This window comes from Coregonus clupeaformis, unplaced genomic scaffold (genome assembly GCF_020615455.1).
Source record: "Coregonus clupeaformis isolate EN_2021a unplaced genomic scaffold, ASM2061545v1 scaf1871, whole genome shotgun sequence".
Lineage (NCBI taxonomy): Eukaryota > Metazoa > Chordata > Actinopteri > Salmoniformes > Salmonidae > Coregonus > Coregonus clupeaformis.
In genome coordinates, this window is record NW_025535325.1 from 57,145 (window position 1) to 83,790 (window position 26,646).

A 26,646-nucleotide genomic window follows, 5' to 3' on the forward strand; every position below is an offset into this window, starting at 1 on the left:
CCCTCTACACCTTCAGCTTCCATCTACACTCAGCTTCCCTCTACACTTAGCTTCCTCGACTATTAGCCCTACACTTAGCTTCCTCTAACTCACCCCTCTAACCCAGCTTCCCTCAACTAGCTTTCCTAATACTTCTCGCACTAACTCCTCTACACTTACCTCTACACTCAGCTTCCTACACTTAGCTTCCCTCTACACTAACTTCAAACCCCTCTACACTCAGCTTCCTCTACACTTAGCTTCCTCTACACTCAGCTCTCACACCAGCTTCCCTCTACACTTAGCTTCCCTCTACACTAGCTTCCCACACAGCCCTCTACACTCAGCTTGCCTCTACACTCAGCTTCCCTCTGCCACTCAGCTTCCTCTACACTAGCTTCCCTCTACACTTACTTCCCTCTAACTCAGTTTCCCCTAAACTTCCCTCTAACTCAGCTTCCTCTACACTAGCTTCCCCTCTACACTTAGCTTCCTCTACACTCAGCTTCCCTCTACACCTAGCTTCCTCTACACTCAGCTCTCCCCTCTACACTCAGCTCCTTCCCTTCTTCTTCCCTGTCCATTTCTACATCTCCACGCACTTTCTGCCTCATATCCACTGTAATAGTAAACTGTTCAAATGGTTCTTGTATTTGAATTTGCACCATGTAAGCTTCGACTTAAAAGCTCTACCACTGCGCACCTCGCGCCTCCAGCCAAGCAAAGTGAAGTGAAGAGGAAATTCAGAACCCTTGGAGGACAGTGGAAGATGACAAAAATGCTTTTTATTTTCTCTTTAAGTAAAACCAACTAGTTTTTGCCATCAGGGTTTTTACAGATTGAGGTTACGATATATATATTTAAAAAAACTTATTTGTTTATTCCTATTGTGATTGGTCCTGAACATGAACATGGAAAGATGTTTTTGGGGGTGAGGGTGTTGACATTTTTTTTGACAGGAGTGTTTAAATTGTGATTTATCAAGGGTGCTGAGCACCTCAGCAACCCTACAACCAGTATGCCCGAATCCTACAAGGCATTTACTAATATTTAAAAGGCACCATTAATCTGTAAAACCCATAGTAAAACTGGAAAGGGACGAAACACATTGGTTTATTTTTGACAATATATATATATTTTTAAATCAATTTCCACTGTCCAAAAGTTGTTGAATTTCCTCTTCACTTGGGTAGCTGAGCTGCTACCCATATTGACATAGACCTTAGAGAAAAGGCAGACTTGAATTAGTCACAGCGCAAATTCCTATTATGTTGTACCTGGAATCCACTATAAATGCTTTACAACTCCTACATTAGTCATCGCTGATGTTCCCTGTCTCATGGTGAGTAGTGAACATTGTTGCTTTGAGTACTCAGCACCACTGTTTTATCAGTCCTCCACCAGCAAGTTTCCCGCAGAGACTTTAATAATCTCCATCTGCTATTAAAACGTGCAGGGGTTACTTGTGTGGGTGGTCTTTATGACTACTATGTGCAGGCAGTATCTTGAAATTCAGACGTGTCACCTCGTGTCTTTAGATTTTTGGCGCGACATCCATTCCATGTAGGCTAGCAATAAGGTGGAGTCATCAAACAAAACAGGCGTGAAAAGTTTTGAAATTGGACCTCGACAAATGAATAACTTCTTATCCTTGTCACAACGTCGTTGACAGCGGTATTTCGAACACCTACAACTTGTAAGATGACACCAGCAGCTTTCACAAGGCGCACAGGGGTGTTTCATTGAGTAGTGGAGGTAGCCTTACACTCTTATTGTACATTTTCCATATAGCAGACCCGAGAGGATAACCTGGAAGGGATGTTTGGTGCGCTGACACACACAGTCTCTTTGTTGATTATTACTGGAGGAACTTATTGAACAGTTTTACTTACTCATTGACTCTGTAAGTATTTTCTTTCTAATGTTTTATTTCTATGCAAAAAGTTGATTAAGATATTATTAATATTTAATAATGAAGGTCATTGATGAGGATGGTGGTGGCTGTACAGTTAATGAATAGCTGTGTTTTTTTGTTTAGTTTGACCACTATCTCCACTAATTGTCATTCTAGGCCTACTAGAAAAACAAGTTGTTGACTTGTGACTTGTGATGTGAAAAGTGAAGCTACAGATAAAATGAATGTATTTTACAAAAGGCATTCGTTTATCATTGAAATATCAGTGAAATAATTATTATTTCAAGCGGTAGCATTCGTTGTATGTGATAAATCCTAAGTAATAGATGCTAAATGACAGCTGCTTTGCTAAACGTTAAAATTAATTTAAAATATAGTACATCTTTTGAACGAAATAAGTATGTATGTGCTTAAAATTATACTTCATGAAGAAAAACGTCTCACATTTACTAGAATTGATCTAAGCGCACATATCACATAAGGGTATCCCCCTCAAAGACTTTGTTAGCCAACCATCGACCAACTTCCAACAGGGGCCCTGAAAATAGTCATATTACATTTACATTTACGTCATTTAGCAGACGCTCTTATCCAGAGCGACTTACAAATATTGAGGTATATCTGGTAACCAGAGGGCAATGTTTGGGCCAATATTCACTCAATGAACAGCTTGAGCCGTGGTCACTGTTTATGTTATACATGCAAAAAAGCATATTTTTTCTGTTTGATTTTAGTGGGCAAGTTATTTTTTTCTTGTTTTTTTTCCCAGTGGAATTCTAGAGCAAAGCCCCATTGTTCAAGGTGCATAAACAGTGATGGGCAATTGACCTTACAATCCTATCTGCCGGTCTGAGGTTTATTTAGTCTGGAACCAGCTGAGGGAGAGCCATGCACGGGGGCTGGAGCCCAGCAAGATGTAGCCTACCTACCCTCCAACCAACCCTTTGAATATCAGTGTTCAGTAGGGTTGTATTACCCCAGTTAAGCTGTTTCGATCTGAGACTCAATACTTGGGGACACCAGATCTCTGTTCAAATGCTGCTTTAGAATGGTGTAGCTTCCAGCAATGCTGTTGGACATCAACTTGAGATTGCCCATCTTGTTCTTCTCTGAATCGGTTGGAAAAACTGATATTTAGATCAGGGGGAAGTCTCTGAAAGCATCTATAGATATTTGTTCATAGTTGCCACAAAAAGCCTGCTGGCTGTTTGGTGGTCAATTAGTTCCACTTGACAGTCATTGCTGTTTAGAAAAGGGGCCTCTCAAGTACGTACCACAACACAGTGACACACACTGCCGTTGGCAATTGACTTTGTGTCAGGACAAGCAGTTGTCAGTTTGAGGTCTTTTCTGCTCAAACTCTTGAAGCTTGAAAGGAGGTACTATAATATCCAGATGAAAACATTCTCTCAGCCTGTTGAAAGGACACTTGTTTACCGGTGCCAGATGTGAGACATCAGAGCCATCAGACCCATCCCCAGGAGAGAGCCCAGGTTAGGGCCAGCTAGGGCAAATGGAAGCAGACCATCAATCAGTCTTGGCAATTTCAATGAATGCTCACATATTTGAATGGCCCGCTTTTGCATTACAGGAACGTACTACACACATTCTTAAGTTTGATATTACCAGTAGAATTCTAAACTTTTTCCCCCTAATGGGTAGTTTTGTTGCCCTGTGAGGTTGTTCCCTCTCAGTAAGACACAGTCAATGAATAAGCAGAACAGTAACAGGCTCCAAAATGTAAATGAAGGAAATCTTGTGCTAGCTAAAGAGATTTTAGGTAGGGCTAGATAAATGAAGTGGTGGAGACCTACATAATATCAATGCAGGTATGGGCTTGTGTGTGTCTGTGTATACTTGTGTACAGTATGGTTGCATGTGTGGGTGTCTGTGTACGTGTGCATGTGTGTGTGGGTGTACATACAGTATGTGTGCATGTATTTTTGGACTTGAGTATAAAGACCCCTTGTGTCTAAAAGGTAGGCCAGCGACCTTTGCCCTCTTTCCCCAGCCCTGGATTGTCCTGTAGTAGAGGTGTGAATGTGGCACCTGTATGTTCTGTTAGAGCGTGAGGCTCCCAGGCCCGGGGCGGTCAGCCTGAAAAACAACCACATACATGGCAGACAGGCCTCCGCCTACTCACCTACGCCTGTATGGTGCATTTACAAAGCCACCCTACTAAGGTCACTAAGACGAACATAGAGGGACCGTGAGTCTACAAGATCATCAATCTGATCTGTCCATGGTTAAGGGTTTTGTTGGTACATTGACCTACTACTGTTGCTGTAGGTTGTGTGCTTGCTACGCCATCTACCTGCTTTCACTAGCAAATGGACTACATAGCTAGTAGCAGCTATCCTCCTCCTTCCTACCTGTCTGGATTCCACACATCTCCCAGGTGTCTCCCTTAACCTGGGGCTTGTGTTGCGTAAACCATGTAGGCCTTTCTGCCAACTTGAAAAAATACTATAGCATACTATGGTATTCACTGTAGTGTTTTTGCGAACTTTAAAGATGATTCACTGTAGTGTTTACTATAGTATACTGTAGTATTTACAGTTAACTATAGTATAGTGCATTCGGAAAGTATTCAGACCCCTTGACTTTTTCCACAGTTTGTTACATTACATTTACATAATTTAGCAGACGCTCTTATCCAGAGCGACTTACAGTTTGTGAGTGCATACATTATTTTTACATACTGGCCCCCCTTGGGAATCAAACCCACAACCCTGGCATTGCAAACACCATGCTCAACCAACTGAGCTACATCCCTGCCGGCCATTCCCTCCCCTACCCTGGACGACGCTGGGCCAATTGTGCGCCGCCCCATGGGTCTCCCGGTCGCGGCCGGCTACGACAGAGCCTGGATTTGAACCAGGATCTCTAGTGGCACAGCTAGCACTGCGATGCAGTGCCTTAGACCACTGCGCCACTCGGGAGACACGTACAGCTTTATTCTAAAATTGATTAAATTGTTTTTTTCCCTCATCAATCTACACACAATACCCCAAAATGACAAAGTGAAAACAGGTTTTTAGAAATGTTAGCAAATTTATAAAAAATAAAAAAAACGAAATATCACATTTACATAAGTATTCAGACCCTTTACTCAGTACTTTGTTGAAGCACCTTTGGCAGCGATTACAGCCTTGAGTCTTATTGGGTATGACGCTACAAGCTTGAATAGTTCAGCGCTTCTGCTCTTTTCTATAACTTACAGTATATGGTCTATACTTGTCATGTAGGTTTCTCACTTATGGATGGCACACATTGTGATATGGGGAAGGGAATGGGCATGGTATATGCAAATTAAATACTGTAGTATTTACTATAGTTTAAAAAGTGTAGTGTTTTGCGGACTGTAGTGTTTTTGCAGACATTACTGTAGTATTTACTACAGTGTTTTATTGCGGAAAATACCGTAGTATTTACTATAGTATTCTATAGTATACTACAACATTCTATAGTAAGTACTACACATGATCGATCGAGGGATACTACAGTGTGTAGTATAGTATACAGTATACTTCAGTTTACTGTAGAATTCTATAGTAAGTACTGTAGTATTTCTTCATGTGGGTGCCTATGTGACAGCATGACAGCTCCTTGGTCAATATTTGAAGACAATAGGACATTACCTTGAAATTATACTGTGTGAACATGTGCATCTAATCAACAAAGGCTATTTTCAGTACAATTAGAGTGATGGGGTCTGTGGGGGTTACGTCCCTGTCAGCAGTCAGTTTGTTTTACCTTCCAATAGTCTGTGACTTTAAACAGAACTCACATTTTCTTGGCAATTGAAATGAACGGCACATCTGACGTTAAAAGGTACATGCCATAGAAGCCAGTCATCTTATGGTAATACTCCACTCTAGCGTTTGTTGAAGTTGACCAGTATATTTTCTTCGATCCTTCCCTGCAACCCCAGTGCGTGTTGTTTTCTTACCCCTGCAGATTAACTGTGGGGATTACGGGAAGCTGAAGCATGTCTCTGCATGGAGTTGGCCTTTATGATGAACACTTGTCTGGAAAGAGGAGAAATTAGGCATAGAATAGTGCCAGGGGATTCGCTCTTGGCTTTAGATGTTGGTCTATTAAATATTTTCCTGGCATCAGTTGCACTAACAGTTATGACAAATGTTTGTGTGTTGGATGTTTTAAGGTTGGTGCATGTGTGTTCATGTTTGTGAGAAGATTTGTGTGTATGTTGGCTCTCTGTGTGATCTCTTGTGTCAGTACATGTATTTTGTATGTTTGTGAATACATGGTCCATAGTGTTTATGTGGGTTAGTAGGTCGTCTGTATGTGGAACATCCATGCTTTTGGCTTCCACACTGAAGACCATTACGAGTTTTACCTGTGCCAAAACCTTCTCCTGACCGGTCCTCCACCAACTCCAAACCTTTCCGCTCATGTGGGAGTCTGGTGGACAGTCCTCCTACTGTGCTCTGTTGATGACTCTCATAGGCCCCCCCGTCCTGGCCCACTCTTGGCACCTGTCTCAGCTGTATGCCCCTGTCCTGGCCCCTGCTCTGGGAGGAAGGTGTGGAGTGCTCCTAGGCCTGGTTAGTGTCAATGAGGGAGTTCCACACCATTAGATTTACTGTCAACTGAACTAGAGGCCAGAGCTTGATTGAGTTGCGTTGAACTCTTGCTGTAGTAGGCTATTAAAACTTTAAACAGAATGGCTGTCCTGACGTATACAACTAGAAATGTACAGAAAATATTGAAACCCCAGGAAAACCTACTGTACCAGAGGGTGACAGACAGGTAGACGCCACTCTGACAAAGAACTGATTTACAGATAGAAATGCCTCACCCCAAATAAGCGCTCCAACTCCCTCCATTAATATGACATATTCAAATGTTTCAAATCTAGAAAAGTGTTTATACAAAATGTTAAAAAATATGAATGAACTACAACATTAACAGCTTCTTTTCCTCCTGTCCTGCTGGCAAAATAGGAGGGAACCATGAACAGTCTGGTGGAAAGAGAGGACAACCAATACAGTCCAATACACCTCACTGGGCTCGGAATAAGTTGCCTCCTCAGTCCCAAACACCGCCACGATGGGCCTGGCCTGGAGAGCCCACAGCAGTACACCAAATGGCTCCCAGCCGCCACGAGGCCAGCCTGCTGCCCATGAGAGAGGACCTGGCTCTCTGGCTCAACACGTTTCTGGGTAGGGTGACCTTCACATGGTTATTATGTTGTAACAAAACACCTGCAACTAACTTGTAACCATCTTGGGGTTTGGGGCTTTTAAAACACTTTTAACAAGGAAGGTGTCTAGACTATGACTAAGACAATCTGATACATTGGGGTTTAGCTAGATTCTTGTGTAACAGGCCTATTTTTGCAGTTTCTGAACATCAATAAAAGGTGTCATTTTTCAAATGTCACCGAAGGACATACTGGTTATGCGATGACATTAAATTGGATCATACTTTTTATATTGGATAATGGGGACCTAGCTATTGGTTGGTGTTCTGAACTGGAAAGGCACACATTAACTTAAATCCTTGAAATACCCCTGCATGTCTGGTCACTGAAAGGAACCCTGTTAAGATTCCAGGGGAACAATATTGTTGGAAGGAAGTCAGGGAGGGCCTGAACATGTCACAGCCTGTGTGTGTCTGGATCGGGGAGATGACTAGACAATATCCGTCACTCACACATAGGGCTCAATTTGCAACAATGCAAGCCACACATAAGTATTTTCTAGGTCTACAACCAGGAAGTTTGCATGAGAACGATGTCGTTAATAATAAGATCCAATTAACAAGGCAAAATGCTTCAGTTTAAAATGGCATAATAAAAATGCAAATCCCATTACTCCCGAGCAACACCCTCATCATTAGTCATGAATAATGCCAGAACAATATAGTACATCTGTGTCATTGCAGTGAGTAGTAACCTCAGGACAAGAACACCTGTGTAATGACATATATAACGCCCTACATGATAAGAATGTTAGCTACTATATAGTCACTTATCATGTACAGCAGATTTTTTTAGTAATAGGGTATAAGTAAATAAAACATTATTAGATGTAAAGCACACCATGATACAGTACCACTATTTGATGTCATATGGGCTCTCCTTTCTGTGGCCTGCTTAGCATGGTGTTGGTGACTGACATTTCTCACCACAGACTCTGGGGTCACGGCTGACAGCCTGATGGACAGGCTGGATAATGGAGTTCTGCTGTGCCAGCTGGCCCAGGAGCTACAGGAGAGGATGATCCAAGCCAGCAATGGCAAGGTAGCATACAAACATACATGACCATAGACACCATACATTACATGATCACAATTAAGAATATCTGTCTTTCATTAACTTACTTACGGCACACAAATGGCTGTATTTCAGTGGCTCAGTCTAAAGATACGATCTGCAATTTTTAAATAATGTTGAAACCTAACCATCACTTGAAAGTAGACCATTTTTCACTGAGTCTCTGGTTTTGAAGTCACCATCTATGGTTCTCCTCACCCCTTCTCAGAGTGCTGCTGATACTGACTGGGACAACCCATACGTAAAATTATCATATTGTTCAACAGCTGATGAAACTAACACTGTAAACAAGTAAAAACATGTGATCAGTGTTATTTCCTGATAGTTGCTGGTTGAAAATACAATCTACACAGGACCTTCCAACCAGCAGGTTTTGCATGGGTGGAGTTTTGGCTTGCCTGGTGACATCACCAGGCAGTTAATTAGTTAAAGGCCCAGTGCAGTCAAAAATGTGATTTTCTTGTGTTTTATATATATTTCCACACTATGAGGTTGGAATAATACTGTGAAATTATGAAAATGATGATAATGCCCTTTTAGTGTAAGAGCTGTTTGAAAAGACCGCCTGAAATTACAGCCTGTTTTGGTGCGATCGAGTTTTGGCCTGCCTGGTATCATCACCAGGCGTTACATTAGTTAATAGAGCAATATCAAAGAGAGTTCCAAACCTCTCTGGCAATAACAGCTAGTTTTCAGTTTTCCCCTCCCCATTCAAACCACCCCCAGACAGTCCTAGCAAAATTCTTGCTTGAGAAATCGTTTTTTTGCTAAAAGCAATTTATGTTTCTTTTGGATTTTTTTTAATGGAAAACTATTACAGTAAGGTACTTAATTGTTACCCAGAAATGAATTGATATTGATATTTTCCCCAGCCCTTCATCCGCAGGGTGATTCATTGGCGAGCTGATGCTACTTCTGGCTCTTTCTTTGCCCGGGACAACACTGCCAACTTCCTCTACTGGTGTCGGAAGATTGGTGTGGATGAGACCTACCTGTTTGAGTCTGAAGGTTTGGGTGAGTGCCTACTTGTTTGTCCTCCGTCTGTCACTGACAGGACACAAATCTGTCCTTAAACAACCAATGTCCATCAAGTTGTCTGTCTGTTTGAGAGAGAATCTGTCCAATTGTTGATCTGTAAATCTCTGAGTCAACGAGAGGAACTCATGAACACTGAAATGGTGTGGCTAATTGGCAACAGACCCTACAGTTAGTTCATTAACACAATTCTGCCAATTCTAATCTGTTATAAATTTGTGCTCTGGGTGTGCGACGTCCAGAGACTTACCAGAGATGTCTGCTTTTAAAACTTTCCCATCTCTACTCTCATCCATACCTACTCTATCATACCCTCTCATGAGACCATGGGAGGCCTCTGGCAGTAGTCTCTGGAATAGTTTATTTATTGTGCCTGTTCTGGATTAGTAGCCTGTGCCCTGTAGAAAGACTGTGTTGTTGCCCATTCGGTCCTCTTCTCTGTCCTCTAGAAGCATGGCCCCACTGGGAAAACACTCCAGTGTCACCTGTCTTTGTCCACTGACTCCCTGGCTTTGATCTGTGACTGTCACTATGAGAACGCCAGTCATGCTTCCTCACTAGCTGTAGAGGATTTAGCGAGTGGGTGAGATGGTTTAAAGGGAATGAAAGAGACATAGATGTTCAAGTGGATCAGTGGAGATGGAAAGCAGGTCAGCTCAAAGTGCTAGCTGACTCTGTACCTTGAATAGAGGGATGATACGCTGCTGCTACTCTCTGTTAATTATCTATGCATAGTCACTTTACCTCGACCTACATGTACATATTACCTCAATTACCTCGACTAACCTGTGCCCCCGCACATTGACTCTGTACCGGTAGCCCCTGTACAGTGGGGAAAAAAAGTATTTAGTCAGCCACCAATTGTGCAAGTTCTCCCACTTAAAAAGATGAGAGAGGCCTGTAATTTTCATCATAGGTACACGTCAACTATGACAGACAAATTGAGGAGAAAAATTCCAGAAAATCACATTGTAGGATTTTTAATGAATTTATTTGCAAATTATGGTGGAAAATAAGTATTTGGTCACCTACAAACAAGCAAGATTTCTGGCTCTCACAGACCTGTAACTTCTTCTTTAAGAGGCTCCTCTGTCCTCCACTCGTTACCTGTATTAATGGCACCTGTTTGAACTTGTTATCAGTATAAAAGACACCTGTCCACAACCTCAAACAGTCACACTCCAAACTCCACTATGGCCAAGACCAAAGAGCTGTCAAAGGACACCAGAAACAAAATTGTAGACCTGCACCAGGCTGGGAAGACTGAATCTGCAATAGGTAAGCAGCTTGGTTTGAAGAAATCAACTGTGGGAGCAATTATTAGGAAATGGAAGACATACAAGACCACTGATAATCTCCCTCGATCTGGGGCTCCACGCAAGATCTCACCCCGTGGGGTCAAAATGATCACAAGAACGGTGAGCAAAAATCCCAGAACCACACAGGGGGACCTAGTGAATGACCTGCAGAGAGCTGGGACCAAAGTAACAAAGCCTACCATCAGTAACACACTACGCCGCCAGGGACTCAAATCCTGCAGTGCCAGACGTGTCCCCCCTGCTTAAGCCAGTACATGTCCAGGCCCGTCTGAAGTTTGCTAGAGTGCATTTGGATGATCCAGAAGAGGATTGGGAGAATGTCATATGGTCAGATGAAACCAAAATATAACTTTTTGGTAAAAACTCAACTCGTCGTGTTTGGAGGACAAAGAATGCTGAGTTGCATCCAAAGAACACCATACCTACTGTGAAGCATGGGGGTGGAAACAACATGCTTTGGGGCTGTTTTTCTGCAAAGGGACCAGGACGACTGATCCGTGTAAAGGAAAGAATGAATGGGGCCATGTATCGTGAGATTTTGAGTGAAAACCTCCTTCCATCAGCAAGGGGATTGAAGATGAAACGTGGCTGGGACCTTTCAGCATGACAATGATCCCAAACACACCCCCCGGTCAACGAAGGAGTGGCTTCGTAAGAAGCATTTCAAGGTCCTGGAGTGGCCTAGCCAGTCTCCAGATCTCAACCCCATAGAAAATCTTTGGAGGGAGTTGAAAGTCCATGTTGCCCAGCGACAGCCCCAAAACATCACTGCTCTAGAGGAGATCTGCATGGAGGAATGGGCCAAAATACCAGCAACAGTGTGTGAAAACCTTGTGAAGACTTACAGAAAACGTTTGACCTGTGTCATTGCCAACAAAGGGTATATAACAAAGTATTGAGAAACTTTTGTTATTGACCAAATACTTATTTTCCACCATAATTTGCAAATAAATTCATTAAAAATCCTACAATGTGATTTTCTGGATTTTTTTCTTCTCATTTTGTCTGTCATAGTTGACGTGTACCTATGATGAAAAGTACAGGCCTCTCTCATCTTTTTAAGTGGGAGAACTTGCACAATTGGTGGCTGACTAAATACTTTTTTTCCCCACTGTATATAGCCTCGTTACTGTTATTTTATTGTTGCTCTTTAAGTATTTGCTATTTTTCTAATTTGTTATTTTTTTCATTATTATTTGTATTTATTTATTGTTTACTTTAGTTTATTTAGTAAATACTTTCTTAACACATTTTTTCTTAACTGCATTGTTGGTTAAGGGCTTGTAAGTAAGCATTTCACTGTAAGGTCTACACCTGTTGTATTCGGCGCATCTGACAAATAAATTGGATTTTATTTGATATATCTTCTTATGTGACTTGGATTCCTCTTGTCTTTGGATAATGTTTCCCTCATTCACCTCTGTTTCTGTTCGATGTCTTCAGTACCTGAGGAACATGGGAGACCTTGCAGTTACAGTGTCTTGCGAAAGTATTCACCCCCCTTGGCATCTTTCCTATTTTGTTGCCTTACAACCTGGAATTAAAATGGATTCTTTGGGGGTTTGTATAATTTGATTTACACAACATGCCTACCACTTTGAAGATGCAAAATCATTTTTATTGTGAAACAAACAACAAATAAGACAAAAAAACTGAAAACTTGAGCGTACATAACTATTCACCCCCCCCCCAAAGTCAATACTTTGTAGAGCCACCTTTTGCAGCAATTACAGCTGCAAGTCTCTTGGGGTAAGTCTCTATAAGCTTGACCCATCTAGCCACTGGGATTTTTTTCCCATTCTTCAAGGCAAAACTGCTCCAGCTCCTTCCCCTTAAACCACTCAAGTGTTGCTTTAGCAGTATGCTTAGGGTCATTGTCCTGCTGGAAGGTGAACCTCCGTCCCAGTCTCAAATCTCTGGAAGACTGAAACAGGTTTCCCTCAATACTTTCCCTGTATTTAGCGCCATCCATCATTCCTTCAATTCTGACCAGTTTCCCAGTCCCTGCCGATGAAAAACATGTTTGACACAGGAATTTTAAAGTCATTCATACTGTATATTTTCATACGTACATAATTGCTTATATTTTTGTACTTCAATGTACAACTACATGTAAGTAAGTGTATACTGTGTATTTATGGCATTATGTCTACTCTACTCTATTCCTGCTTTCTCTCCTCCCTTTTCCCTGATGGATTTACAGAACAGAGGAATGACAAGGAAATTCATTGACAATTTCAAAGATCAAAGGGTACCTATGGACACATTTGTACCATAATACCATAACCTTTCCCCGTTTTTTTGTGTTTTTGTGGTGCTTCCTTTTCATGTTAAGCTACTGAGAGAAGTTAATTTCACTACATGGTATATCTATGATTCCTTTCCCTCCAAAGCTAAACCACATCTTCTGTCCCTGTGAATTGAAATGCCATGTTAAGAACAAGATATGATTTTGTTTTGATAAGTCTTTTAATCACTTTCGAGATCCTAACTTTGAAGACTACTGATGATTACAGGCATTGAGCGTGCTGTGTTCAGCCTGCATGCCCACGTTTTCTTTACACACGTGTCTGGCGGCTGCAGGGATTTGAGTTCAGCTTCAAAGATAGCTGGGCGCTGGAGAAAGGCATAACCCCTCCTGAGTCCTGACTGACATTCACACATATTCAGAATTCTGCTCTTGTTTCCATTTTCCACAAAGATAATGTCCTGTTTTATCTTTGCATGCATCTCTTTTGGCAGCTGAATGACACTCATTGTTAATGGGTAGCATGTGTGTGGTGTTTGTGGATCTTGAAATGTGAACACATTGGTTTAATCTTTATTCAATTTTGTCTGTGTGCTTCCTCATATTCAAATAGCTTGGTGCAGGATGAAGGTTGTTTTTGTGTGTCCTGACATCCTGACAGTCTTTATGGTTTGTTAAGGGCGTTCATATAAACACACATTTAACTGCTGTTCATGTCATCAGGCTTTATACATTAATATGACAGTATTTGTTCAGCCATTACATATGTTCTGTGTGTGTGCTTTATGGGCAGTGCTCCACAAACAGCCTCGGGAGGTGTGTCTCTGTCTTATGGAGCTGGGAAGGATTGTAGCCAGGTGAGTTGTCATGACCCTGTGTACATCATTCACTCACAAATATTAGACTTGCACAACAAAAAATGTAAGTGCCTTTGAACGGGGTATGGTAGTAGGTGCCAGGTGCACTGGTTTGTGTCAAGAACTGCAACGCCGCTGGGTTTTTCATGCCCAACAGTTTCCCGTGTGTATCAAGAATGGTCCACAATCCAAAGGACATCCAGCCAACTTGACACAACTGTGGGAAGCATTACAGTCAACATGGGCCAGCATCTCTGTGGAACGATTTCGACACCTTGTAGAGTCCATGCCCTGACGAATTGAGACTGTTCAGTGTATTGAGCTGAATTGGAGTATTGACACTGACTTGGTTATTGTGTCTGTGTATTTTCCCCAGCCCTTCGTTCATGTCCTCAGGCTTTCTACATAAAGATAATACATTAATATGACACAACTGTACTTTCCCCAGTTCATGGAATCTTTCTTTACCAACTGTCTAACAGTCGTGGTGTCACACTGACTCGCTCTCGCTCTCAGGTATGGTGTGGAGCCCCCAGGGTTGGTGAAGCTGGAGAGGGAGATAGAGAGGGAGATAGAGAGGGAGGAGGCAGGGTCTCTATCCCAATCATCACCTCTGGCCTTCCCCTTCCCCTCACCCACAAGTCTTCCCTTAATCTTACCGCTGCTCCGTGCTCCTACCCCCCCTGCACCCCCTGCACCCCTGCACCCCCTGCTTCTGTAACCCCACCACCCAGTCCAAGCCCAATAGACCCTACTCCTCCAACTTCCATCTCATCCTCATCAACCACCACAATCACGTCTTCCACTCAAACCTCATCTGTTACCACTGTCACAACCTCCACTCAGACCCCTCCCACAACACCAACCACATATCCTATCTCAGCCCTGAGCCTTACAGAAACCCCTGTCTCCCCCTCTCCACCACCTCCTTCACATCCTCCATCACTGCCGTCATCTCCATCCCAACCCTCACCCTCTCCCTCACCTAAGCCCATGGCGCGTCATCCAAGCAAATCATCTGCTAAGAAGATGCCAAGCACATGCAACTTGTTGGATGACATTGTAAGTACCTCTCAAATAGGCCTAAAATAACCATGAATTACCCTTCAATGTAATGAGAAATGCAGTAGGTAATCAGTGTCATCTTGCCCCACTGACTGTATCGTAGGAAAGATCTTAAGTATTGACCTAGTCTAGCACACCAGACTTCCTCCCCAAGTGTTTATCAAACATTCTTAGCGTTGATAATGCTGGTAGGTAAAGCCTACGGGTAGGAGGAGGTTCTGTCTTTGCTTGCTTTATCTGAGAGATGTTTTGTGTTCCAGGTGAGGAACATCATCGAAGACCTGCCATGCAGCTGCCCCACCAAGTTCCCTGTGGAGAAGCATCCTAAAGGCCGCTACCGTGTCGGGGAGAAGGTCCTCTACATACGGGTATGTCTACACCCCTTCCTTCACCCTAATTGTCGGGGTTAATAAACCATGGAAGTAGATTATATTTATATTTTGCTATACAGCAGTGAGTGACAACATAATGTATAGGACACATACTGTACGGACATAAAACATTAATTTAAACCAACAACCACATAAGGAAATGTAAGGAATTTAATTAGTTGGTATTGACTTACTACCAACATATTACATTCTTTACATTTCCTTATGTGGTTGTTTTTTAATCAAGTGATATTTAAGAATGTTGATTGACATATATTCAGAATATTGAGCAATGAGGGCATGTTTGCTGCACTAAGCTGCAATAAGTGGGGTTCTGTAGAGAAGACTTGTTCCAGGCAAAGTCGCATGGGATACAGGGTTGCTTGGCAACGGTAGACTGAGTTCACACCTTCTAATGGGAAAAAAGTCTTATTAAAACATGCCCAGGTTTGTATTACCTGATATGTCATAATATGTATTGAATGTGTCTTACAAATATGTTATTCTATATTATTTTGTTAAACAAAAAGTGAAACCTTAGCTATAATGTCAAATTAAAATGTATACTTGATTGAGTGAAATGTGTATTTTGCCTTTAGTTGCTCCATGTCTAATATATTCTGAAATGGACTATTCAATTCCACAGAAAATTTACTAACAATTGGATGGGGTCGCACTCTATGGGCTTAATGAACCAGAAATGTATCAATTGCTTCCTCAGTGGAAGCTTTCCCTATATGGCCTTGACTGACAGTGTAGCATCGTCTGCCTTCTGTCCACACTGAGCAGACAGAACAAACCGTATGTTGTTTCTCATCTTTTGGGGACAATTGGTCACCAACAGCAGACCGTTTTAATGCTCAGTTAATCTTATTGAAATCCATTGGCTTAGAATATGTTACTCACTAACAGTATGTGATTTAGCTGTCTTTGTCAATAAGCTGACACGCTGAGTTACAACTGCATTCCTATTTTTCTTCCCTGAGCAACAGACACGTTATTTTTACTGCCCATTTAGATATAATGGCTGCCTTAGACTCACTGAACACCTGTTTCTCAGTATAGTCAAATGTCTAACATGGGAAAACATGCTCTTACACCACATCAAAGAAAATGGAGGTCATAAAAATGGATAGCCAAGGGAGGTTGTTGGTTTATGGCCAAGTTCAGTGAGGCTGTATGTTTAGGATGAACATTTACAAAATGGAGAAATATGCGTACCCTGAAGGTTTCATGGTCAGGGTATTGTAGTTTTCCTTTCTTTCATCCTTCAGTGTTTCTCGGCAACCAAGGTCATATGACTGGGGTTTGGTTGCATGTGAACTGCTTGTCTGTTGAAGCTCTGTATTTTTCCTGATATTCCGGATGCCCTCCCCTAAACACACTTTGGCATATTTTAGTCTTCTGGGGTTTCCTGAGCATAACTGCTAATTACAGATGTAATTAATTACAGCAACATGGACTACATTACCTTTTTCCAGGCTACGTTACCTTTTTCACTTTAGATTGTCTGTGTGCCCAACATCTCCATTCTAACTGTTATTACTGTACAGCAGAGGTATTCAACAGGGGTCCACGGCCCATGTACTGCAGGGGGTCTGCAAAAAGATAAATACAATAAAAAAGTGATTATTCATTTATTTTATTATTTCAATGTTTTTACGAATATCGCTAGCAACAACAGAATAAATGCATTGTGAAAAAAAGAACAAATATATACATTTTATTGTCATCCACACCAGAAAAGAGGATATCTTATTTTCTTTCTAATGTCAACTAACGTATGATGGGGGTCCCTGGGTCGCTGGTTGCCTAGGAGGGGATCCCTGGGCAAGAAAAGGTTGAAGACCGCTGCTGTACAGCACTACCTGCAGGGTACACAGTCCTTTCTCTCAATCACTGAAAAACACGCTTCTCTTCTCTGTATGAATAGAGCACTACAGTCCATTCCACTCCTCTGTAAAGATGTTACCCGTGTGTATGTGTGGAGTGATGCCCATTAATGGCCATTAACCAGGCACTGATAACCCCTGTCTGTCTGTCTGTCTGTCTGGCTGTATGAGTCCTGTGATGTTTGCTTGGCTTTTTAAAGAGCAGAATCTATTGATTACTAAGACCAAGTCATTAGTGGTGTGATTTAATCAGACAGCTCATTGAAGCCTGGCCTGGTATGACACCCCCTCTCTCCACTGGAGATGTTTCAATCATGCTAGCCCTGCAGGGCTCCATGCAGAATTCTCAGCTGTTGAAGAAAGGAAGGCTTTTCTTCTCCGAGTCCAATTAAGCACCAGGCTTTATAGCAGGGATGGTAACTGTCTGTCTGGCACTGAAGAGAATGGAGAAATTAAAACCTCTCGCAATATCATCTCACTTCCATGACTTCCTATTTCCATCAGAACACATAGGAGCTTTGTTTGGTTTGCTTTATATTTTACCAGTGGTCTGACAGCTATAAAAAGAAGACATATCTCCATTAAGCAATCATTGAAGTTCTATGGGATTACCTAAAAGGAAAAAGTTGTTTCATTTAAGAATAGGTAGGAGACAGTGGTTAGGTTATATTGAAGTCCCTGCCCTTTTTGCATGTGACAAGATCCTCCCATAGAGTGAGATACGTGTGAATTTTCTATTTTTGTAGAATACATTATCCAAGTCATGATACCCACGAAATAAGATGATACAATACAATTACTCCATCTCTCATGTAATGACCAATGCAATCACAATAGTATTTCCTCAGAAGGGAATGGCTAAAGCCTGGCCCCTAGTGGATGATGGGTGAAGGCCTCTTCCTCCATTAGCATTCTCATGAATCTTTCAACAATAAACGAGAGGAAAGAGAATCAATAGAGCTGCCAGGGAAGGAGGACACAGGGGAATCCAGCAGTCAGCTTATGGGCTGTAGTCAAGGCACATGTGTGGGGGGCAGTGGCTGTTAGAATGAATGTGATTATATATAGAGAGAAGAAAATGTCTGCCGCAGGGGGTTGTGTGCAGAATTGCTGAGAAAGTCTACTTGCATAATTTTACTATGTGAATATTTAGTTTTGAGAGTTATAGCGGTCATAATGTATTTTGACTAGTGTTCTGAGTTGACTAGTGTTCTGTTACATCTGCAATTAAATAAATACAGTAAACCAGATAATATATTTTCCTCATAAAGCTCTTGAAATGTGGTGCTTTCGAGAGACTATTGAAAAGACAAATCCTTATAGCCTACAGTATTTTATCCCACATTTGTATGGACAGCTCTAACCTAAGGTTGATGAATGGGAAAAAACCTAAATAGGTGTTTCCCTCCACTGCTCCCCCTCCCACTCCCTCTCTCTTACCCTTGTGTTTGTGTGTTATGTCAAACTTGACCCCGCTGTCAGCGATAACATTTTAATCTGCCGGTGGACAGCTGAGGCAGATCACGTCTCAGGGGCTCCTTAGGTTGGTAAATGGGATTACCAGGCATTGTCTGTGTGCACGTGTGTGCTTGTGTGTGTGTGTATTCACTTACACCCCATCCACCATCCATCTCACCATTAGTATGCATAGTGGAGGACAGGAGGCGTATAGCAGGAGTGTAAATCTGCTTGTATTATCACATTCTTAATGGCTCCATAATGAAGGGGTTATGGGCGATAAGGAAGGAGGGGGTGGGCCGGTGTTGACAGAAGGACGGATGGCCAGGCAAGGCCTCTTGGGATTCTAGATGTCTGTGTGGAGCTACAGCTTTGTACAGAGACAGCAGGCTCTATTTTGCTGCTTTCATTTTCTTACAATCCGACTGTATTATTTGAGAGCTGTTGCCATGGCAGCGTCAGGTTTGCACCAGACCAGCGGGTGATGTGTAGAGGAAGGTGTCTATGCAGTAGTTGTCAGAGGGCTTGGTTTTAAAGAGTGCTGATCTCTCAGAGTGTTTGCCTGCTATCACGGGTATTCTAAGTGGAACACTGTACATGGTGACTTCACACCAACGTACCATTTACAAATGCTGTGTCCTCTGAGTGAGTGTCTGCGTGCCTGCGTACCCGTGCGTGCATGTGTCTGTGGATTAGTCCACTGCATGTGCTCAGCTGGCGTCATGAGGCAGTGTTTCATTTGGCTTAATGAGATTTTGACAAAGCTGTCTCTTTCTATGGCTCAGAGATCATTTGACTTTCATGAGGGCTGTTACACAGGCAGAAGGAACTGGTAAATATTTGATTAGAAAGGTATCTTCTCTTGGCTCAAAGAGCAGTTTCAGTCTGGGGAGGGGATCATAACATTTTCCAAGGTTACTATGCCTTGGCCTACTTGAAATCAGACACAGGTGAAGGGGGATTCAAAACCAAGCTATGTACTGAGCAACAAACAAGTATTTTTGTTGTGATATGGTTGAATTGGTTAAGTTGCTCAAATGTCTCTGTCTCTGACTATCCCCTCAATCTTGTTCTTCCTGCAGATGCTGAATGAGCGTCATGTGATGGTGCGCATCGGGGGCGGCTGGGAGACCTTGGGATGTTACCTGCTGAAGCATGACCCCTGCCGGAGTCCACCGGTGACCCCGGTCAGGACCTGTCGGGCCAAAGGCAAGTCCCCCAACATGAAGGACCTCTCACCACTGTCATCAGACAGCTACATGGTGGTGGGTGCACACTACCGTGCCAAGAAATAAAACATGAATCTGTTCAACGATGTACCATAACAGATAACTGACACCACAACCTAGCAATGAAGCTTCCTGGTTATGCTGAGCATATCAATGTTTTTTTCTGGAGATGTATTTGAATGAAAGCTATTGCCTAGTGACTAAAGGTATATCTCTGGTAAATTGGGTTTAGTGGCTCACATGTACAGTGGGGAAAAAAAGTATTTAGTCAGCCACCAATTGTGCAAGTTCTCCCACTTAAAAAGATGAGAGAGGCCTGTAATTTTCATCATAGGTACACGTCAACTATGACAGACAAAATGAGAACAAAAAATCCAGAAAATCACATTGTAGGATTTTTAATGAATTTATTTGCAAATTATGGTGGAAAATAAGTATTTGGTCAATAACAAAAGTTTCTCAATACTTTGTTATATACCCTTTGTTGGCAATGACACAGGTCAAACGTTTTCTGTAAGTCTTCACAAGGTTTTCACACACTGTTGCTGGTATTTTGGCCCATTCCTCCATGCAGATCTCCTCTAGAGCAGTGATGTTTTGGGGCTGTCGCGGCGAACACAGACTTTCAACTCCCTCCAAAGATTTTCTATGGGGTTGAGATCTGGAGACTGGCTAGGCCACTCCAGGACCTTGAAATGCTTCTTACAAAGCCACTCCTTCGTTGCCCGGGCGGTGTGTTTGGGATCATTGTCATGCTGAACGTTTCATCTTCAATGCTCTTGCTGATGGAAGGAGGTTTTCACTCAAAATCTCACGATACATGGCCCCATTCATTCTTTCCTTTACACGGATCAGTCGTCCTGGTCCCTTTGAATAAAAACAGCCCCAAAGCATGATGTTTCCACCCCCATGCTTCACAGTAGGTATGGTGTTCTTTGAATGCAACTCAGCATTCTTTGTCCTCCAAACACGACGAGTTGAGTTTTTACCAAAAGTTATATTTGGTTTCAGCTGACCATATGACATTCTCCCAATCCTCTTCTGGATCATCCAAATGCACTCTAGCAAACTTCAGACGGGCCTGGACATGTACTGGCTTAAGCAGGGGGACACGTCTGGCACTGCAGGATTTGAGTCCCTGGCGGCGAGTGTGTTACTGATGGTAGGCTTTTGTTACTTTGGTCCCAGCTCTCTGCAGGTCATTCACTAGGTCCCCCTGTGTGGTTCTGGGATTTTTGCTCACCGTTCTTGTGATCATTTTGAGCCCACGGGGTGAGATCTTGCGTGGAGACCCAGATCGAGGGAGATTATCAGTGGTCTTGTATGTCTTCCATTTCTTAATAATTGCTCCCACAGTTGACTTCTTCAAACCAAGCTGCTTACCTATTGCAGATTCAGTCTTCCCAGCCTGGTGCAGGTCTACAATTTTGTTTCTGGTGTCCTTTGACAGCTCTTTGGTCTTGGCCATAGTGGAGTTTGGAGTGTGACTGTTTGAGGTTGTGGACAGGTGTCTTTTATACTGATAACAAGTTCAAACAGGTGCCATTAATACAGGTAACGAGTGGAGGACAGAGGAGCCTCTTAAAGAAGTTGTTACAGGTCTGTGAGAGCCAGAAATCTTGCTTGTTTGTAGGTGACCAAATACTTATTTTCCACCATAATTAGCAAATAAATTCATTAAAAATCCTACAATGTGATTTTCTGGAAATTTTTTCCTCAATTTGTCTGTCATAGTTGACGTGTACCTATGATGAAAATTACAGGCTTCTCTCATCTTTTTAAGTGGGAGAACTTGCACAATTGGTGGCTGACTAAATACTTTTTTCCCCACTGTATGTAGAAAGGTATATTTTATCATCTAAAGGAATTCAACAAAATACCTGGTATGGTGTTATTTTTAAGATTAGTTTGGATAAAGTTATCTTACCTGTAAAAACCTATCCCATAGTCTTTAAAAGTTGATTCAGAAAGGCTAGTATAGCTGAGAGGTAATGGTGTTTATAATTGTATTTTACTACATTGGATGAGGGCTCATCTCAAGACTGTCCAGTCATTTCTCTATACGAATTATTTTAGTGTACAATAAAATATTTTTGATAGTACCCTGAGAGAAGAAGATATAGAAGTAGAGGGATCATTTATGAAATATGTTTGTCTTGTACTCTGATTTAATATCATGCCATATCATGTAATGACATCTCATGTTTGCCTTTTTTCATGCCCATGTGAACTATCAATTTATCTGTAGTCAGTTGTTCGATGGTTAGCTACTACCCTGCAGCCTTGACTCTTCCTCCGTTGCTGGAATAGACACATGACTGAGGACACAGCCAGAAAAGACCCAACTCTCCTCTAGGTGGCAATGTGTCATAAGCAATAGATGGTACAAGCAACACTTAGACCAGGGTTTCTTAGCCTCTATGGCTGCGTTTAGACAGGCAGCCCAATTCTTATCTTTTCTTCACTAATTGGTCTTTTGACCAATCAGATCAGCTCTTAAAAATATCTAACCTGAAAAGATCTGTGATTGGTCAAAAGACCCATTAGTGGGAAAAAAGATCAGAATTGGGCTGCCTGTCTAAACACAGCCTAATATTATTACAGGGAATTCATCCATTGAGGTCCACTTAAATTAAGTCTAGCATTTATTTTGGAGTAAATCATTGTCAGCTCACTAACTGACAGAGATGAGAGCAACATCCATGGGATTGTTTTTAAAACCTCATAAATGATGTATTAGTTTGGAGAATGAATATATGCTACATACTGATGAAAGGCAAACTGAGATGGATAATGTTTTTATTTTTTTATTGTGAAATCATGTAATTCCTCTGAAAAATAAAAAACATTTTCTGAATGTGCCATATGTCCAACCATAATTTTACTGCAGTGGTTGCAAAAACCATAATAGCCTATTTGATTATACTCTCCATGAGTGGGAAATACTGTAAGCCCAGATGGGCAGTTCACAGGGAGAGGTTTACCTAAGCTCAGTGTTTTTCTGTCATGACATAACATGACATATACATCTAAAATACATTAATAATACAGACACATCAGTCTTCAGAATAGTATATTAATTACATTTTATTTCAGTAAAATAAATTAGATTAAAAAATGGACACAAGTTTGAATACATTAAAATAAATTAACCATAATGATCTCATGCGAGACTATAATGTATTTTTATCGTCTTTCTCCATCCTCAGTGGATTTAACCAGTATAAATGACTTGTAGAAAATCATAGAAGAGCTACATCAAGAGGTGCCACTTGAAATTGTGGCATTTGTACACAGCGTCCCACATTGCTCACATTGAACACTCAGTTCCTCATGAAACACTAGAAGTCCCAATAAGAGAAGCATTTTGCTGTCACTTTGATACAAGTTGTATATTGTGCATATCCCTTCTCTCATTCTTTTCTTACTTGGCCATTTTACAACCCTTTTTCAGCAATCTTGCTATGCTACCCAGGTTTTTTCTCTATCAACCAAATTAGCAACAAAACCTTTATTATCATTAAACAACGCAATTGCAATACATGTACTGTTTCTTGTACCAATTATCATGCATTCAATACCATTGGCAGTTGGAGATTAAGGAAAAATGATACAGTAAGGGAAGAAAGTATGATCCCCCTGCTGATTTTGTACTGCCCACTGACAAAGAAATGATCAGTTATAATTTTTATGGTAGGTTTATTTGAACAGTGAGAGACAGAATAACAACAACAAAATCAGAAAAACACATGTCAAAAATGTTATAAATTGATTTGCATTTTAATGAGGGAAATAAGTATTTGACCCCTCTGCAAACCATGACTTACTACTTGGTGGCAAAACCCCTGTTGGCAATCACAGATAGATGTTTTTGTAGTTGGCCACCAGGTTTGCACACATCTAGGAGGGATTCTGTCCACTTTTGCAGATCTCTCTAAGTATTAAGGTTTTGAGGCTGACGCTTGGCAACTCAACCTTCAGCCCCTCCACAGATTTCTCTATGGGATTAAGGTCTGGAGATTGGCTAGGCCACCAGGACCAATGTGCTTCTTTGAGCCACTGTTGCCTTGGCGTGTGTGTTGGGTATGTATGTGGAATAGATCCACGACCCATTTTAATGCCCTGGCTGAGGGAAGGAGGTTTCACCCAAGATTTGACGGTACATGGGCCCCGCCATCGTCCCTTTGATGCGGTGAATTGTCTGTCCCCTTAGCAGAAAAACACCCCCAAACATAATTTCACCTATGTTGAGGGGGGGATGGTTTGGGTATGGCAGCATTCCTCCTCCTCCAAACACGGCGATTTGAGTTGATGCCAAAGAGCTCATTTTGGTCTATCTGAGAAGGAGTTACAATTTTTTCTTGGTGACTATGGTCCCAGCTGCCTTGAGATCATTGACAAGATCCTCCCCGTGTAGTTCTGGGCTGATTCCTCACCGTTCTCATGATCATTGCAACTCCACGAGGTGAGATCTTGCATGGAGGCCCAGGCCGAGGGAGATTTTGTGTTTCTTCCATTTGCGAATAATCGCACCAACTGTTGTCACCTTCTCACCAAGCTGCTTGGCGATGGTCTTGTAGCCCATTCCAGCCTTGTGTAGGTCTACAATCTTGTCCCTGACATCCTTGGAGAGCTCTTTGGTCTTGGCCATGGTGGAGAGTTTGGAATCTGATTGATTGATTGCTTCTGTGGACAGGTGTCTTTTATACAGTTAACAATCTGAGATTAGGAGCACTCCCGTTAAGAGTGCTTCTAATCTCAGCTCGTTACCTGTATAAAAGACACCTGGGAGCCAGAAATCTTTCTGATTGAGAGGGGATCAAATACTTATTTCCCTCAATAAATGGAAATCAATTTATAACATTTTTGACATGCGTTATTCTGGATTTTGTTGTTGTTATTCTGTCTCTCACTGTTCAAATAAACCTACCATTAAAATTATAGACTGATCATGTCTTTGTCAGTGGGCAAACGTACAAAATCAGCAGGGGATCAAATACTTTTTCCCTCACTGTATGTGGTGATATAAACTGGAGGAGAAGACTGTGGATGAGCTCACCAATATACACAAGTCAGAGGTGGTGCTACATGTAGTAACAATGTTTGGATGTTTCACTTTGTAGTCACTTTGAGGCAATGTTTTTATCTACAGTCAAAATAATTCACTGGAAAGGTTATAGCTCATCACCTCACCACATAACACTGCTGAAAAAGTGTCACAATGAGTGTGCTTTTTTAAATGTAGGTAACAAAACAGTGTTCCTTGAGTACTCTGTACTCACAAAATACATAAATTCCATCTTACCTGTAATTACATCTTAATTCATGCGCAGTGCTAGCCTCCAAAGCCTGTCTGAACCTAGACCTGCCACAAACAAACTCACAACATGGCCTGAGTTTCATCCCAGACCCTTTATGTAATACACAAGTGTGCTTGTATCATCATTATACCTCTCAAGTCCTGTGAGAACTGTGCACTTACAGAGTATTAATCCAATGTTACCCAAATGAGGGCCTTTTGACCTCTCCTTGTCTCTATGAATTGCAAAGGGGACTCAGAAAACTGCAAAGGGCCAGTAAGACTGCCTGTTGCCTGGGGCAAAAGTGGCACTGAAATTAAGAAATGGTGAGCTCCTCAATTAATTCAGCCCACTTGCAGGAAAGTGGTCGACTCAATAAGGATACTTCATGCTCAAGTGATGCAGATGGTGCAACAGGACATCACGTTGTCTGCTTACAAGATACCACATATTTGGTCTTGTCTCCAAGAGACCTAAGCTGATTCTAGTTCCCCCTACTGAGGAAGAATACAGAGAACAGCTATGGGCAAGAGCAGACACCCCTGCCTCAAACGAGAGGAGAGAAGGATTGGTAGACTGGAAAAACAACATCCCAGTGGTGTTACTGATGTAAACATTAAGTATGATTTTCACAGCCCTACTGCTATCTCAATGTAAATCTCAACATAACCATTTTCACTTACAGAAGAATAGTAACAGAAATGTTCTGTTGAATAAGACATGGATTCAATTATTAACTTTAACAGAAGCTTTGGGAATCTATGCTGTGCAAAAACCTGCATTTTACAGCAATTCACACAAACCAAATCACTCCATGCATTGATACTTGCTACAATGTATTGTGCTATGTGAAGGTTTTTGTGGCAGAATACATTAAATGCAAGTCCAACACTGTTGTCTGCTGTTCAATTCCTGCCAAATCCTGTCACTTATAACTATAAATTACTGTCTGTCATTGTTTCTAAGTTTGAATGTGTTACCAGAAGGTTAAAACAATTTTTCATTGAACCCAGTCCTTCAACATACAATACTTACTGTTACTTAAAGGTCCAAAGCAGCGTTATATCAATATCAAATCATTTCCAGGTAACAATTAAGTACCTTACTGTGATTGTTATCAATTAAAATGGTCAGAAAGAAACAAAAATAGCTTCTTAGCAAAGAGCAATTTCTCAGGCAAGAATTTTGCTAAGACTGTCTGGGAGTGGTCTGAGTGGGGAGGGGAAAACTAATCAAACAGCTCTTACACTAAAATGGCATTATCATAATTTTCACAATTTCACAGTATTATTCCAACCTCATAGTGTGGAAATATATAACACAGACAAATCACATGTTTGACTGCACTGGGCCTTTAACTGCCTCTGCTACTCTCAAACAGTACCCTACTGCACCTTGCAATCACTCTTATTCTTCTAATCATGAAGCATACCATTTATTCCAGCAAAACAACATCACTGAAGACCCAAATCTCGCCATTGTTACCTCGAAACAAACAGAAAAAAAAACATTCTTATTCAAGAGTTACTTTATACAAACAATGACCTGAATCTACGTAGAGATGCATTTGTACATACTGAATCATAGAAGCGCTGAAAGATATGCTCTTCAAAAGCGCAGTTCTGTATTCCTATCTTGCTGTTCCACCACTGCCATTTCCATTTTGTGCTCTTG

At 41.6% G+C, this 26,646-nt stretch overlaps 1 protein-coding gene across 1 annotated transcript; it reads left to right on the forward strand.

Moving 5' to 3' along the window:
- Positions 1 to 1,805: 1,805 nt before the first annotated feature.
- LOC121556309 (growth arrest-specific protein 2) lies at positions 1,806 to 19,940 on the forward strand. Its single transcript, XM_041870226.2, is given in 10 exon segments — positions 1,806 to 1,882; positions 6,865 to 7,012; positions 7,015 to 7,083; positions 8,056 to 8,165; positions 9,071 to 9,212; positions 13,594 to 13,657; positions 14,174 to 14,227; positions 14,608 to 14,719; positions 14,983 to 15,090; positions 19,526 to 19,940. Coding segments are annotated over 9 exon segments (1,011 nt in total). The 5' UTR covers positions 1,806 to 1,882; positions 6,865 to 6,873; the 3' UTR covers positions 19,739 to 19,940.
- The last annotated feature ends 6,706 nt before the right edge of the window (positions 19,941 to 26,646 follow it).